This window comes from Lactuca virosa, chromosome 4 (assembly GCF_052849685.1).
Source record: "Lactuca virosa cultivar CGN04683 chromosome 4, Lactuca_virosa_CGN04683_v6, whole genome shotgun sequence".
Classification (NCBI taxonomy): domain Eukaryota; kingdom Viridiplantae; phylum Streptophyta; class Magnoliopsida; order Asterales; family Asteraceae; genus Lactuca; species Lactuca virosa.
Genome location: NC_136429.1, coordinates 514,587,460 through 514,605,400, shown reverse-complemented (window position 1 = coordinate 514,605,400; position 17,941 = coordinate 514,587,460). Strand labels below are relative to the sequence as shown.

The 17,941-nt window shown below is 42.5% G+C and overlaps 1 protein-coding gene across 1 annotated transcript; it reads left to right on the top strand.

Annotated features, from left to right (window-relative positions):
- The first annotated feature begins 11,801 nt into the window (after positions 1-11,801).
- LOC145107063 (uncharacterized) lies at positions 11,802-12,687 on the top strand. The gene is made up of 2 exons (XM_079043941.1): positions 11,802-12,513; positions 12,605-12,687. The coding sequence occupies exons 1-2, from the start codon at positions 11,802-11,804 to the stop codon at positions 12,685-12,687; spliced, it is 795 nt and encodes a 264-aa protein (XP_078900067.1).
- Positions 12,688-17,941: the final 5,254 nt, after the last annotated feature.

Here is a 17,941-nt window from a genome sequence, read left to right as displayed (position 1 = left end):
GTCATGTTTTGGTATTGGAAGTGTGGAGTGGGTTTTGCCTTCAGATCTGGGCCTTAAGAGGGGTTTCATGGCATAAAGGTGCCAAATTTAGGGCCATGAGAACCCCATGCTCATTGTAGGACACTTTATGTGGATTTTGAGCTAAAAACCCCATGCATGTGCATCAAGTTTGGAACTTTACGTATAAAGTGGACATTAGGAGGCCAGATCTATGGTTTTGGTGTGCTAGATCCCATTTAAATCAACTGTATGGAATTGGTCAAGACTGGACTCGGCGAGTCCGTTCTTGGACTCGGCGAGTCCAAGGCAATCTTCTTAGAACTCGACGAGTTGTTCATCAATTCGGCGAGTCGAGGACAGATCTTGTTCATCAGATGAAGGTGGACTCGACGAGTTGTTCATCAACTCGGCGAGTCGGATGAGTTTTCATGTGACGTTCATATGAGAGAAGAACTCGTCGAGTTGACGGTCCAACTCGACGAGTAGAGTCATGGATAAGGACAAATGGAAGGTTAGGGACTCGGCGAGTTGGCTAGCCAACTCGGCGAGTCAGGTCAACTGGAAGTTGATTTTGACTTTGACTTGACTTGATCAGGGGTAAATGGTCATTTTACCCAAAGAGTAGATATCAGATTCTGATTGTGTGTTTTGTGGGATTTATAGCCGGAGGATTTCCGGAGCAGCAGCAGCAGATAGATAGTTCCCCCACAGATCAGCAGCTACTACGAGGTGAGTTACCTTCAAGTAGCGGTGGGTCTACGGCCACATTGCCGGCCCACCAGTAGGGATCGTATGATAGATGTTTGTCTTTGTGATATTCATCTGTGTTGCTACTACCTGATATGTTATATGCTAGCGTGATATGATATGTGATAGTGATAGAGATTCGGTTGTTAGGACCGAAGGGTAGGTTAGGCGCCCCAGATATGCCTAACAGTATGTTATGATATGTTTAGCTGCTAGCATGATGTGTTATATGAGATAGAGGTAGTAGGAGGGGGAACAGTCCCGGAGATTCGGTTGTTAGGACCGAAGGGTAGGTCGGACACTCCAGATATGTCTGACAGTAGATTATGTTATGATATATGTGATAGTAGTAGTAGGGGGTGAAATAGTCCCCGAGGTTCGGTTGTTAGGACCGAAGGGTAGTCAGCACCCCAGAATGGCTCGACATGGGTAGGTCAGCGCCCCAGAATGGCTTGACACGGGTAGGACGGCACCCCAGAATGGCCGCATGGGTAGGTCGGCACCCCAGAATGGTCGTACGGGGTAGGTCAGGCACCCCAGAATGGTCGTACCGGGTAGGTCAGGCACCCCAGAAATGCCTGGCAGTATGTATGCTATATGATTGTATGGTATGTGGACAATGGGGGAACTCACTAAGCTTTGTGCTTACAGTTTACAGTTTTGTTTCAGGTACCTCTTCAGCGAAGGGGAAGGAGCTGGCGCGGTAGCGGCACATCATACACACACGCATTGGTTTTTCTGCATTATGAGATGTTCTGGGATTGTACTCTGACATTATTATTATTTTCATGATTTGGTTTTCAGACACGAGATATATTTTTATGAAATGATATGATCGAATGGTGTTTTATTACAAATGTTTTACAAATCAATTAATCAAAAAGGAAATTTTTGGACGTGAAAATTGGGATGTTACAAGTTGGTATCAGAGCCCTGGTTTGAGGGATTCGGACACACCTTCGGGGGTGTCTGGACTCAAATCGAGGGATTAAAAGATTTTTATAAAGAAATGATTTTCTAAAGGCTAAGTAAAAGAGTTTTGAGAAAGAACAAGGTGTGTGATGTGCGCGACCGGCCGAGCTCAAGTAAGTTTTCCCCAGAGTACCCATACAAGTTCATGTTATGATTTACCAGTTTCAGTAGAACTGCATGCTAGAATAGGACTAAGGATCTAGGAATGATGCCTTATGTGCCTGCTTTATGTGCTTCAGCTTTATGAGAATTGCATGCTAGTATTGAGTAGACAGCAGTAGGATAGCCTGTTTAGGTTATGCCTGATAGTATGAGCTTAGCATTGTATGCTAGTACAGTTTCTTGTTATGGAAATAGATTTGCTTGAGTAGTTTCCTTTGTCTGAATGCTGCTTGCTTTGTGCTTTTAGGAGTTCTAGCTGTCTTTCTCTAACTAGTAAACGAATACGTTAAGTTACATATTGCAAGGACTAAATAATTCCAGAAGGTTGGGTCTAGCCCTATTTCGCAGCTCTTGTTTGAGTCCAACCGTTGTAGGGTAGGGTCTCTCATTCGAAGAATTATCTAGTCTGAGTAATATGTAATAGTATTCGCGAGCTAGTTAGGGGAAGAAAGCAGGGACTTCTTATGCAGCTGATGACGGAGAGTGGGTGGGTGGTTACCTAGGGCAAGCCTAGGATGAGAGTAGCATGAGATCAGCAGTAGTAGTAGAAGGGACTTGGTGGAGTCAAGGCAGTTCTTGAGGAAAGTACGGATAGATGTGGAAGGTAGTATGGGCCCGTACTACTGAAAGCAGAGGATCCGTACTTGAATTGAGGAAGGCTGAGGCGAGACCAGGAACCTTGCAGTAGATGTGATCCCTCTAAGATGTATCAGTACCACTGACAGTTATCATTATGTATTGCAGAATGGTGGTACTACGTTCGAGGCCAGTAGTTGGCAGTTCGGGAGAGGGATCGGGTCCGGGTTCAGGTTCCGAACCAGTGGATGAGAGGCTACGCGAGTTCATCGCGTCAGAGATCACCAGAGGCATCCTTGAGTCGACCCCCATCATTTTCGGGTCGATCAAGGAAGGGATAGTTGAGCTGATGGAGGACCGCCTCAGGGCGTTCAGGAGTGACATGGCATCTGGCCAGTCAGGATCTCGCACACTGTCCTTTAAGGACTTCAGGAGCAGTGGTGCGACGGACTTCCACGGGGCGAAGGACCCCATTGTGGCCAGACGCTGGATTGCAGACATTGAGTCTGCGCAGCTGACCAGCTTCTGCCCCGAGGGGTCGAAGGTGAGATATGCAGCAGGGTGTTTGAGAGACAGAGCTAGAGATTGGTGGGAGTCTGTTGGTGACTCATTGGGAGCCTCGGCTGTTGAGGCTATGACATGGCCGAACTTTGTGACCCGGTTCAGAGCAGAGTTTGCGCCAGATGTAGAGCTTCAACAGCTGGCCAGGGAGTTTTTGGATATGAGGCAGATGACGGAGACTGTGGCGGAGATCACCGCCAAGTTCCGGGAGAGGGCGTTACTGGTGCCCCAATATGCGGGTGATGAGGATATGAGGAGGACCCGCTACCATGACATGTTGCGAGCCGACATTCGGGAGCATGTCAGTTTTTCAGTTTGCCCTACCCTGGATTCTATGATTGTCAGGGCAAGGGAGAGGGATATAGATCTGGAGCACATCCGGAAGAGGAAGGCAGAGGAGGGACAGACGATAGGGGCTTCGGGAAAGAAGCCCAAGGGATCAGATGGTAGGCCGAAAGGCCAGTCAGGACCGGGCCGCTGCAGGAAATGCGGCAGGCCACATGAGGGGGCATGTAGATTGGGGTCGTCGGGCTGCTATAAGTGCGGCAAGACGGGGCACTTCAACAGGGATTGTACTACCCCTGCACATGTTATTCAGACGTCTGAGTTGCTGTGTTTCCACTGCAACCAGAGGGGCCACAAGAAGGCCAACTGCCCCCAGTTGACAGTAGCAGCAGCGCCAGTGAAGGCGCCAGCTCCAGCGACCCTGCGGATTACAGATGGCCGGCAGGGCAAGGCAAAGGCTCCGGTGGTGAGGATTCGGGCATTTCAGCTGACTACCGAGGAGGCCGCGCCGCACCCGATGTGGTGACGGGTATGATTCTTTCCCTCTGATTTATTTATATGATGTTTATGATATTGATATGTGCTCTGTTTAGGATTGTTCCATGTGAACGGTATCCCAGTTCAGGTATTGTTTGATTCGGGTGCTACCCGATCGTTTGTTTCTCTTGCGCTTAGCAAGAGGTTTTCTGAGTCTTCGGGCATGTTGGATTGCCCTCTAGAGGTCGAGATTGCGGACGACCGATCAGTGCGAGCATCTGAGGTCTTCCGAAATTGTGTACTGAGATTATTTGAGGAGCGCTACCTGGTGGATCTGGTTCCCATACCTTTACGGGGGAACAAGGTGATTATCGGTATGGATTGGCTAAGCCCTAACGGGGCGGTGATAGATTGCGCACAACAGCTAGTGCGAGTCAGGACCCCAGGTGGGGGAGAGCTAGTGATTCAGGGCGAAAGGCCACAGCGAGGACCAGCTTGGTGTTCAGCAGCGAGAGCTAGGCGTTACCTTCAGCAGGGTTGCGCAGGTTATGTCGCGTATGTTATGGATACCCGGGAGGCGGGTAGGGCGACGGTGGGCGATGTGCCCGTAGTACGAGAGTTCGCGGATGTAGTCCCCGAGGAGTTGCCAGGGATACCTCCGGAGCGACAGGTAGAGTTCAGGATCGACCTAGTTCCTGGTGCGGCTCCGATAGCCAAGGCACCATATCGGTTGGCTCCTCCCGAGATGCAGGAGTTGTCTACGCAGCTGCAGGAGCTTCTAGACAAGGGATTCATCAGGCCGAGTAGTTCGCCTTGGGGAGCCTCGATTCTGTTTGTGAAGAAGAAGGACGGGTCGCATCGTATGTGTATAGACTATAGGGAGCTGAATAAGGTAACGGTGGAGAACCGTTACCCACTCCCGAGGATTGACGACCTCTTTGACCAGCTACAGGGGGCATCTTGGTTCTCCAAGATTGATTTGCGTTCAGGGTATCATCAGATGAGGGTCAGAGAGGAGGATGTACAGAAGACGGCGTTTCGGACGCGTTATGGCGACTATGAGTTCGTGGTGATGCCTTTCGGGCTCACCAATGCTCCTGCCGCATTCATGAACCTCATGAACCGCGTGTGTAGACCGATGTTAGACCGATCTGCGATAGTGTTTATTGATGATATATTGGTTTACTCCAAGACGCAGGAGGAGCACGAGGAGCATCTGTGAGAGGTTCTAGAGACTTTGAGGAGGGAGAACTTATATGCCAAGTTCTCCAAGTGTGAGTTCTGGTTGCGCGAGGTGCAGTTTCTTGGGCACCTTGTCAACCAGAACGGGATTTCGGTAGATCCGGCCAAGGTGGAGGCCGTGATGAGATGGGAGGTTCCGAAGTCTCCATCTGAGATTCGGAGTTTCCTGGGATTAGCTGGCTACTATCGGAGATTCATCCAGGATTTCTCCAAGATAGCCTTACCCCTGACCAGGCTAACGAGGAAGGCCGTGGTCTTTCGTTGGGGGCCTGAACAGCAGGCTGCATTCGAGACACTGAGACAGAGATTGTGCGAGGCGCCAATCTTAGCCCTGCCAGAGGGCATGGAGGATCTCGTCGTGTACTGTGATGTGTCCATCTCAGGCTTGGGCGCAGTATTGATGCAGAAAGGGCATGTTATCGCTTACGCTTCGAGGCAGCTGAAGCCTCACGAGGCGAACTACCCGACGCACGATTTGGAGCTGGGGGCTGTTGTGTTCGCCCTTAAGATTTGGCGTCATTACCTCTATGGGGTTCGTTGTACGATTTACACGGACCACAAAAGCTTGAGGTACCTCATGGATCAGCCGAATCTAAACATAAGGCAGCGTCGGTGGTTGGACGTGGTGAAGGATTACGATTGTGAGATCCTTTACCATCCGGGGAAGGCCAATGTGGTGGCCGATGCGCTTAGCCGCAAGGCGGCACCGATCAGAGATATATGCATGCAGATGACAGTAGTGACCCCGTTATTGGAGCAGATCCGAGAGGCCCAGCAGGAGGCTATGAAGGAGGAACATCGGAAGAGTGAGCGTATAGTGGGTCAGGTTTCCTCCTTCGACTATGACAGCAGGGGATTATTGACGCTACACCGCAGGGTGTGGGTTCCATACCTCGGAGGCGTGCGCCAGGTTTTGATGAAGGAGGCGCACAAATCCCGATTCTCCATTCATCCCGGGGCGACGAAGATGTATAGGGATCTTCGTCTTGACTATTGGTGGCCCTGCATGAAGCGGGATGTGGCATGGTATGTGGAGCGGTGCTTGACCTGCAGGAAGGTCAAGGCCGAGCATCAGAGACCACACGGAAAGATGCAGCCGTTGGATATTACGCTGTGGAAATGGGAGGATATTACGATGGATTTTATCACCAAGCTTCCCAGGACCGCGCGGGGAGTGGATTCGATTTGGGTCATCGTCGATCGATTTACCAAGAGCGCCCACTTTATCCCGATTCAGGAGAGCATCTCGGCCGAGAAATTGGCCGATATCTATATCAGAGAGGTGGTGGCGCGGCATGGAGTGCCAGTTTCGGTGATTTCGGATAGGGATGTGCGGTTCACTTCCAGGTTTTGGAAGAAATTCCATGACAAGTTGGGTACTCGTCTGCATTTCAGCACCGCCTTTCACACGCAGACGGATGGCCAGAGCGAGCGGACCATCCAGACTCTGTAGGATATGCTGAGGGCATGTGTTTTAGACTTCAGAGGTAGTTGGGATACCTACCTTCCATTGGTAGAGTTCTCCTACAACAATAGTTACCACGCGAGCATCGACCGTCCTCCCTTCGAGATGTTGATGGGAGGAGGTGCAGGACCCCGATATGTTGGGGCGAGGTTGGCCAGAGAGTCATGAGGAGCACCAAAGTGGTGCTCAAGACGACGGAGAGGATTCAGCAGGTCCGGAGCAGGCTTCAGACTGCTCAGAGTCGGCAGAAAAATTATGCCGACAAGCGTCATTCGGACCTGGAGTTCCAGGTCGGGGATATGGTTCTCTTGAAGGTGTCGCCTTGGAAAGGCGTCATCCGATTCAGGAAGCGGCGCAAGTTGGGCCCAAGGTACATTGGACCATTCAGGGTTGTAGCCCGGGTGGGCAAGGTGGCGTACAGGCTGGATCTGTCAGCCGAACTCAGTCAGATCCACAGCACTTTCCACGTCTCCCAGCTGCGGAAGTGCCTGGTGGACGACTCAGCAGTGGTGCCCCTAGAGGATATTCAGGTTGATGACAGCCTGAACTACATTGAGCGGCCTGTGGCGATTCTCGACCGGAAGTCGAAGGATTTGAGGAACAAGAGAGTGGAACTCGTGAAGGTGCAATGGCAGCACTGGAAGGGGTCGGAGTGGACTTGGGAGCCGGTAGACGAGATGATGGAGCATTACCCCGAGCTGTTTCAGGAGCGAGCAGCAGACTTCGAGGACGAAGTCTAAAATAAGTGGGGGAGATTTGTAGCACTTGGTTCTTGGTACGTATTCTTTTTATTAATTCTTTAAATATTTTGCATTTTGGCCTTGGACTCGGCGAGTTGAAGGACCAACTCGCCGAGTAGAAGCGAGAAGGGACGCGGGACTTAAGTGATGAACTCGGCGAGTCGGGTCCCGGACTCGGCGAGTAGGTGTTGTTCGGACCAAAAACCCTAATCCGAGGGTTTGCACCCTATTTAAGCAATGATATGACGGCCATATTGTCCCTTATGCTCCTAAAACACTTCTCATTGAAACCCTAGCCGTTTGTGCATTGTTGAGGCCATTTTTGGTGTTCTTGTGTGGTTGTAAAGCTTGGAAGGAAGAAAGGAGCTTGGAACCTGAGTTGGGGACAGTAGATCCAGAGATTTTACTTCATTTTCAGCAGCTTCAAGGTATAATGCCCCTGTCTTGACTCATCTATGTGTTATTCATCTTTAACTTGGGATTTCTTTGGATTGCTAAGTCATGTTTTGGTATTGGAAGTGTGGAGTGGGTTTTGACTTCAGATCTGGGCCTTAAGAGGGGTTTCATGGCATAAAGGTGCCAACTTTAGGGCCATGATAGCCCCATGCTCATTGTAGGACACTTTATGTGGATTTTGAGCTAAAAACCCCATGCATGTGCATCAAGTTTGGAACTTTACGTATAAAGTGGACATTAGGAGGCCAGATCTATGGTTTTGGTGTGCTAGATCCCATTTAAATCAACTGTATGGAATTGGTCAAGACTGGACTCGGCGAGTCCGTTCTTGGACTCGGCGAGTCCAAGGCAATCTTCTTAGAACTCGACGAGTTGTTCATCAACTCGGCGAGTCGAGGACAGATCTTGTTCATCAGATGAAGGTGGACTCGACGAGTTGTTCATCAACTCGGCGAGTCGGATGAGTTTTCATGTGACGTTCATATGAGAGAAGAACTCGTCGAGTTGACGGCCCAACTCGACGAGTAGAGTCGTGTATAAGGACAAATGGAAGGTTAAGGACTCGGCGAGTTGGCTAGCCAACTCGGCGAGTCAGGTCAACTGGAAGTTGATTTTGACTTTGAATTGACTTGATCAGGGGTAAATGGTCATTTTACCCAAAGAGTAGATATCATATTCTGATTGTGTGTTTTGTGGGATTTATAGCCGGAGGATTTCCGGAGCAGCAACAGCAGATAGAGAGTTCCCGCACAGATCAGCAGCTACTACGAGGTGAGTTACCTTCCAATAGCGGTGGGTCTAAGGCCACAATGTCGGCCCACCAGTAGGGATCGATAGATGTTTGTCTTTGTGATATTCATCTGTGTTGCTACTACCTGATATGTTATATGCTAGCGTGATATGATATGTGATAGTGATAGAGATTCGGTTGTTAGGACCGAAGGGTAGGTTAGGCGCCCCAGATATGCCTAACAGTATGTTATGATATGTTTAGCTGCTAGCATGATGTGTTATATGAGATAGAGGTAGTAGGAGGGGGAACAGTCCCCGAGATTCGGTTGTTAGGACCGAAGGGTAGGTCGGACACCCCAGATATGTCTGACAGTAGATTATGTTATGATATATGTGATAGTAGTAGTAGGGGTGAAATAGTCCCCGAGGTTCGGTTGTTAGGACCGAAGGGTAGTCAGCACCCCAGAATGGCTCGACATGGGTAGGTCAGCGCCCCAGAATGGCTTGACACGGGTAGGACGGCACCCCAGAATGGCCGCATGGGTAGGTCGGCACCCCAGAATGGCCGTACGGGTAGGTCGGCACCCCAGAATGGCCGTACCGGGTAGGTCAGGCACCCCAGAAATGCCTGGCAGTATGTATGCTATATGATTGTATGGTATGTGGACGATGGGGGAACTCACTAAGCTTTGTACTTACAGTTTACAGTTTTGTTTCAGGTACCTCTTCAGCGAAGGGGAAGGAGCTGGCGCGGTAGCGGCACATCATACACACACGCATTGGTTTTTCCGCATTATGAGATGTTCTGGGATTGTACTCTGACATTATTATTATTTTCATGATTTGGTTTTCAGACACGAGATATATTTTTATGAAATGATATGATCGAATGGTGTTTTATTACAAATGTTTTACAAATCAATTAATCAAAAAGGAAAATTTTGGACGTGAAAATTGGGATGTTACATCGTGTTTTCTCAATTTTCTTCTCCATCTGATTTCTTATATTTTATCTTTCAAATAGATTTTGTTGATTTGTGAAAGTCCCCAAAACTAATTTCTGAATCATGATATAGATGATACCCAAAATCGGTTTTGTTGACTTCTGATTTCTGTTATCAGCCCCATTTAATCAACTTGAACTTTTCAATTTTCTGTTTCTGTTTTTTTATATATACGAATTTAACTTTGTCTCATATATTGAGTGTAGGTAATTGAGTAATTGAAAAAGAAATATAAATCTTTTTGGAAGCAGATAGCAACTTGGCAACAGCCTAGTGAGCCTACAAATTGATGAATCAGGTGTTCTTTTTCCATTGCTCTATCTAATAATCTTATATTATCATTGTCTTCCATTGCTTTGTTTAAATAAAAATCCACATATAATAACCAATAGATAATAATGCTTCCTAGAAAACATCTATCCGGAAGTCAAAAAAGGAAAAAGAAACAAAAAATAGAACAAGATGAACAGACTCAAAAGGGATTCATGGATAAATTTATAAAAAAATAGATAATCCCAATGCTTCAATTCAACATGAAAATATTACAAGTGATAATGAAAATAGCCACAATGATAATGAAATTAACACTAATGAGAATGAATTTGATAATGAAAATAACGTTACTAATAAAGATGAAAATAATAATAATGAGAATGAAATTCGTAATGAAAATATAGTTACCAATAAGGATGAAAATAACACTAATACGAATGAAATTGATAATAAAGCCACTAATGAGAATGAACATAACACTAACGAGAATAAAATTCCTAATGAAAGTAATGCCACTAATGAAGATGAAAATAACACTAATGAGAATGAAATTAGTAATGAAAATAATGTTAGTAGTGAAAATGATACGAATGAAAATGGCCATCAATTTGTTCCTCCTTTAAATATTTATGATCCAAGTAATTGGGATAATATTGACAATAAATTAAGGGAAATTTTAGTTGAAAAAGGACCAATTAGAGAATCAAATCTTGTGTTTCCTAAAGATAGTTTATCTAGACATTTTTCTTATGGTGCTTATACTAGAAAGCTAGGTAATGGTGAAACAAGCGATCGAAAATGGTTAATTTATTCTAAACAAGTAGATATAATTTATTGTTTTTGTTGTAAATTCTTTAAACCTATTAATAATAATAATAATCAAATTTCTTTGGCAAATAATGGATTTAATAATTGGAAACACCTTTATGAAAGACTTGATGAACATGAAAATAGTGCTCAACATATTTTATGTGTGCGATCTTGGAATGAGCTAAGAGTAAGATTGGGTAAGAATGAAACAATTGATAAGGACTTACAACAAATATATATATAAAAGAAAAAGAACGTTGGAGACAAGTTTTAATAAGAATAATTGTTGCCGTGAAATATTTATCCAAATATAATTTAGCTTTTCGAGGATCTAACGAGAAACTTAATCAAGATAATAACGGTAATTTTTTAGGAGTAATTCAAATGATGACACAATTTGATAGTGTAATGCAAGATCATGTTAAAGGCATAGAAAATCATGAAACCCATAATCATTATTTAGGGCACAATATCCAAAATGAACTAATTTCTATTTTAGCTCACGACGTTAGAAATTCTATAATTAAAATTATTAAAGAAGCAAAATATTTAATGTGATTCTTGATTGTACCCCCGATGTAAGTCACCAAGAACAAATGACTCTAGTTATTCGATGTGTGAACATATCTAGTAACAAAATAAAAGTTGAAGAATACTTTTTAGAATTTTTGAAGGTAGATGATACGTCTGGTTTAGGACTATTTAACGAATTATTATATGCAATTAAATCAATCGGTCTTAATATTGATGACATAAGAGGGCAAGGTTATGATAATGGTTCTAACATGAAAGGGAAACACCAAGGGGTTCAAAAACGATTACTTGAAATTAATCCAAGAGCGTTGTATATGTCATGTGCTTGCCATAGTCTTAATCTTACAGTTAGTGATATGACTCATTCATGTGAAAAAACTATTTCTTTTTTTTGGAGTTGTGCAACGCATATTTGTACTATTTTCGAGTTCTACTAAAAGATGGAACATACTACTTGAAAATGTTCACAATTTAACTGAAAAATGTTTATCTAATACACGTTGGGAAAGTAGAATTAAAAGTGTCAAAGCTTTTAGGTTTCAAGCTCCTAAAATAAGGCAAGGTTTAATTGAATTAGGTAAATCATGCAATGATGCTAAATCAAAAAGTGAAGCAGAAAGTTTAGTTGGTGCCATAGAAAGTTATGAATTTTTACTTGGTATGGTAATTTGGTATGATATTTTATTTGCTATTAATATGGTAAGTAAAAAATTGCAAACTAAATCTATGTGTATTGATGCCACCATTAATCAATTAAAAAGTATAATGTCGTTCTTTGAGAAATATAGAAATGAAGGATTTTCACCTAGTTTAGATAACGCTAAAGCCATATCAATTGATATGGATGTTGAACCTACATTTCGAATAAGACGTCAAGTTACTAGAAAAATGCAATTTGATGAGATTGATAATGCACAAGAATTACAGTCAGCCGAAGAATCGTTTAGAATTGAATATTTTATGGTTGTTGTTGATATGGCAATTGTTTCATTAAAGAGTAGATTTGAACAATTAACTATTTTTGAAAATATTTTTGAATTTTTATATAATTCAAAAAAGTTAAAGTCATTGGATGACATTGAACTTAAAAAAAGTTGTACTAATTTCACAAAACAATTTTCTCATAATAACTTGTGTGATGTAGATTCAAATGATTTGTTTTCCGAACTTCAAGTGTTACAAATGACTTTGACAAACGTTTTTATGTCCGCTGTTGAAATTCTTGAGTTCGTTAAAACTGAAGATTGTTATCCACATGTTTTCATTGCATATCGAATATTATTAACTATACCTGTTACTGTAGCATCAGCAGAAAGAAGTTTTTCAAAATTAAAATTATTAAAAAGTTATTTGAGATCATCTATGTCAAAGGAAAGATTGAATGGTTTGGCTATGTTATGTATCGAAAAAGATATGTTGGATAAAATTGATCTTGATACTATTTATAATGACTTTGCTTCTAAAAAAGCTCGTAAATGTAAATTTTTTTTGTTTTTCTTTGCTATGTTTATGTAAAAGGGTGCAAATCATGTTATAGCCTTTTTTATTTTGTTGCTTTGTATTTATAGTATTAGATTGTTTGGCTTCTGGGCCTGTCCCGAAGCTTTTTCCTTTCCATAGGTGGGGAGTCCCCAGCCTGCAGTTGTATTAATTTTTTTCTAATTAATAAAAATTTTCGGAGGTACCGCCCTCCTTTACCAAAAATAAAAATTATAAAAATTTTCGCCCCGGGCCTCAAATCGTCTTGAGACGGCCCTGCTTCACAATAGTCCACCATGATAACCAAAACTTTGGCCGCCCTCTACTCCTCATGCAACAGGGTTATAAATACCAAACACAGAAACATGTAGCAAATTGTCTATTAAAAGCCTTATTTCGCTCAAAATAGATATTTAACCAATCTAATTAGTTCTTATCTTCGAGTTTTTCCCAAATATTAGCCAACAAGTCTTATAGTATAAATTAGACCAACATGTCTTATAAATTAGGACTCGGAACCAATTGTACCGCCAAACCAATAAGACTTATCTTCCATCTTTTCTCTCGAGTAAAGTACATCATGTGCATGTCGGAGGTGATATCAGGAGAATGGTCATAAATTATGAAAAAGTGCACACATGGATGCAAAGCTCTTTATTGGATGGTGTCTTAGGCTTACCCTTTATGATATGGGTTTTTTGGGTAGAGCTTGCATATATATATATATATATATATATATATATATATATATATATATATATATATATATATATATATACTTGCATAGTTTTCATGTATAGGTTTTAGAGAGCTCCTATTGTATAGATTTCTAGTCTAGTTCTAGTTCTAGAGAGATAGAGAGAGTAAGAGAGAGAGAGATAGAGAGAGAGAGAGAGTAGTATAGTAAGCAAGCACATGCTTCTATATTTTTTGTACTTTCTCCAATATCTATACAAATTTGTGCTTAAACTTTAACCTGAGTCTTATCGATTATGTATTGATTCTTTAATTCTGCATTGGTCATCTTCATTGGGACCCTACATGTGGTATCAGAGCTTAATCTTGAAGGTTTAACAACTTTTCAAAATCAACGATCCTAGATAGCAATATTTTTGTGTGTAATCAACTCGAAGATTCGAATTTTTTGGTGAGTCTCTCCATTAGATATATTTGCTTTCAATTTCAAATTTGTTGATCCAATTATCTTTTTAATTCAAAATCTATCGAAATCTCTCGGAATCGTGTTCTTGAAATCGTTTTTGATCATTTTGATTCCATTGGATATATTTGCTTTTATTTCCAAATTTTGTTGATCCAATTAATTTTCATTTTCATTGGTTAAAATCATTTTGATTCGATTTTATTAAGTTTAAGAGTACAAAATGTTGATCCGATCATTATTCGATTCATAAGCCCAATTAATTCAAATTTCTTTGGATTGTTACTGTTCATATCCTATTTTTGAGCCCAAAATCACTAATTCATTATTTTTCTTATCTAATTTTATGCCCATCACGTTCAAAGATCCATCAAGATGCTTCCCAACTCCAAGCTTTTCACACTTCACTCTTCACATTCAAGAACTCCTCTAAACACTATAATGGGGATCTAAAAAGGCACTCTTTCACTTAGGGTTTCTTGGGGGTCGTTCTCACAGGAGGTGGCTTGTAACATCCCAAACTTCAGACGTATGATTTAGGGGCTTATGTGTAATTTAAGGAGTCTACTCGGCGAGTAGGTATGCCTACTCGTCGAGTAGGAGCGGGTTTTTGCCATGTGTTAAGTGACTAACTCGCCAAGTCGGCGGCTGGACTCGACGAGTTGGTGCTGGGAAGAGAAAACCCTAGTTTTAGGGATTGCACCCTATTTAAAGGGCCTTAAGTCCTTACCTCAGCCCCCTTATCACCCCCTTGACGTCCAGAAGCAGCCCTAACCGATCCAAACCCCCATTTTGAGTGTGTGAAGGAGGGAAAGTGTGTTTTTGCAAGAAGGCTTGGAGTTTAAGAAGATCATAGAGGAGCTGGTGGATTCGATTTCTCTGCTCAGTGGCATCAGTTTGAAGGTAACAAGTCGTTACCTTGACCTTGTTGCATCTAGATCTTTTCATGGATGAGATTTGGGGCCACTTAGCATGTTTAAGATCCATTTCGGGTTTTGGGTCTAGATATGAGGGTGCAACTTCAGATCTAGACTTGTCTTGGTCCATGAAATCATAAAGTATCAACCCTTTAGCTTGTTTGTGAGCATTGTTGTCATGGACCTTCTCCCTAGATTGTATTGAGCCAAAATCACCTTGCATACACGTAAAGTTTGCACCTTTACGTGAGAAGTATGCCCTAGAAGGTTGGATCTACAATTTGGAATAATTGGTTAGCTCAGAATCGCTGGATTATGGATTGGGGCGAAGGAACTCGGCGAGTCGGGCCGCCCGACTTGGCGAGTCACATTAGGGTTACGAGTCTTGAGTTGCGATTCAACTCGGCGAGTCTGGGAGATGACTCGGCGAGTCAACGAGGGTTTCATGACTTTGTGAGTTTGGAAGAACTCGACGAGTCAGTATAGTGCACTCGGCGAGTCAGGTCAACATGGACTGTTAACCTCGGCTGTTGACTTTGACTTTGACCAAGAGTTGACCAGTTTGACTTCCAAGGGTATTCTGGTAATTGAGCACTTATAGATGTGGTTCCATCATAGTGTTAGGTGGTGGAGTTCGTGGCTGTGATCGGAGGATTTGATCTTATTCCTTCAGTTCGGAAATTGCAAGGTAGTTATCCTCACTATACTCTAGGGTCTACGGAACCAAGGCCGACCCTTTGATTTGTTATTTGAGATAGTTACTATTGTGATATGTTAGCTCGACATCCTGGTAGATAGGATGGTTATATGCTAGTATGATCAGTTAGATTTGTATCCTGGTAGATCAGATGTGGTTATGCTTAGTGACCTATAGTTTGGTCTGACTGTCTGTATGCTGGTAGGAGATTACCTGTTATATGTGCATGATTGAGCAGTAGTGGAGGGTATCCCATCCCGAGGATGATAGAGCCCTAGTATGTTGTCTTGTAGACTGTTATATGATTATCTGATATATGTGCACATGTTTGATTGATCGTATGTGGGCAATCCAACCCGATGGTTATGGGCCGAGAGTATTCCATCCCGAGGATGATTGGACTCATCGTATGTGGGTATTCCAACCCGATGGTTGTGGGCCGAGAATATTCCATCCCGAGGATGATTGGACTCATAGTAGGTTGGCATTCTAATCCGATGGTTGAGGGCCTGGGGTATTCCATCCCGATGGATGATTGGAACCATAGTAGTTGTTGCATGTGTAGGTGTGTGGGCATTCCAACCCGATAGTTATGGGCCGAGAGTATTCCATCACGAGGATGATTGGACTCGTAGTATGTTGGCATTCCAACCCGATGGTTGAGGGCCAGGGGTATTCCAACCCGATGGTTGACTGGACCCATAGTATGTTGTTCATTGCTTTACGTGTATGGTTGTGTGTATGGGTATTCTGGGGGTAACTCACTAAGCTTTCGGGCTTACAGTTTCAGTTTATTGTTTCAGGTACATCAGGAGATCATGGCAAGGCAAAGGCATGATCGTACAACTCCTCACTTTTTATGAATTTGTTTCTGGGATACTCTGATATGATACATTTTGAAAACAAGTTTTGTAATAGTTAATGGATATGTAATGTTTTTAAAAAGGTTTAAATTGGCTTGAATTTTTGGGTGTTACAAGTGTTGGGTTATGAGCATTCTAACACTCCTAAGTGTACATGCAACCCTAAATACCTTGGATCTATGTTTTCTCTATTATACATACAATTATGAACATCCAAGGTATTATCCTAATCTAGCATACAAAATAATAAATATAACAAGATAGAATACATACCTCATTGATGTAGAATGTCTTCATGAAGCTTGAGTGCCTAGTGCCCCAAGTGTGACACCTCAAATGATTCACACAACACCAAATACACTTGGAATAACTTGAGAGAAACTTGAACACTCCTTGAAATCGTCTAGCCCTCACACTCACACATTAGTGTCCGATTTCTTGAGCCATGGGATTCTTTTATATGGTGGCTATTAGGGTTACACCATGTAACTCATAACTTTACCCATTCCTTATGCTCCATGGATTTTAACCTCCATGGAGTATCCATGGGTCACCCCATGGACTTAGTCCAACATAAGGAATCTTGGATCACAAGCCCACATATATAAGAATGAATGATTTACAGAATCAACCCATATATTTAATTAGTCTCCTTTTGATCACTTAATTAATTCCAAATTAATTCTTGATCAATACTAATTAAATAACCTTATTAATATATATTAGAACTTATAATATATTAACCAACCTTAAGTGTTATTTCTCTCATTATAGTCTATCCAAATGCATGATGCCATGCAACCCAAATGGACCATGCCGGGTCGGGTCAAGTCTTACCAATTATAGTTATGGACTTAGACATTAATCCAACAGTCTCCCACTTGGATAAGTGTAAAACTATTATTGCGTATGACTTCGGGAACCGATCAGCAATCGTAGCTCTCAAAAGCTTCTGTCGAACTCTGACCTTGTCGATGAACTCTGACCTTTGTCAATGACTTGTCCATTAGATAAGGGATCATATATTCCTCCATTCTAGATATCATATGGACTGAGACATGGATTATCAATCATTCTCTCTGTCCATTTGTTGTTTCCCGATTTCCGATTCATGATGACTGACTGATTGAACAAATCAAATCAGTCCTGGCTTGGCCAAGCACTCACATGTATCATCTTTAAATCATCGAGGGGCCCACAGATATCGCTTTTATCCCGAAGGTAAAAGGAATGGATAAACTTCGACTCATATGGCTTGTTCTACTACTTGTTGAATCATACACAAAGGCACGTTTTATAACATCGAGTTACCAATGCGTTTTCGTGCAATCAATGTATAACCAACTCATAGTAACAACTCATATCTCTAGGTTTGAAGAATATAAGATATTATCGTCTCATGATCACTCGTGATAAAATCCATGAAGTGATTCAAATGAGCGCGGGTTGAATCCAATACTCAGAACTTATGAGCACTCATGAGTGTTGTAGCACTACTTTGTCGACCAACTTGGACCTCTACAAACCAACCCATGACAGTCTTGATTCATATCTACTTCCAACATATGACCGACTGTGGATGGTTTGAATAACTTAATCATTCAGGAAGAGCGACTTAGTTATTCTGGAAATCAAAACATGCAAAGTGAAACACAAGAATAAATGAATCAAATATGGTATCAAACCCTATGAATATAAATAAACACTTTTATTTATCCCATACCGATTACTCATTATTCATTGTTTCGGTTTTATCAACTTTATACTTGAATTTAAAACAATAGTTGTCC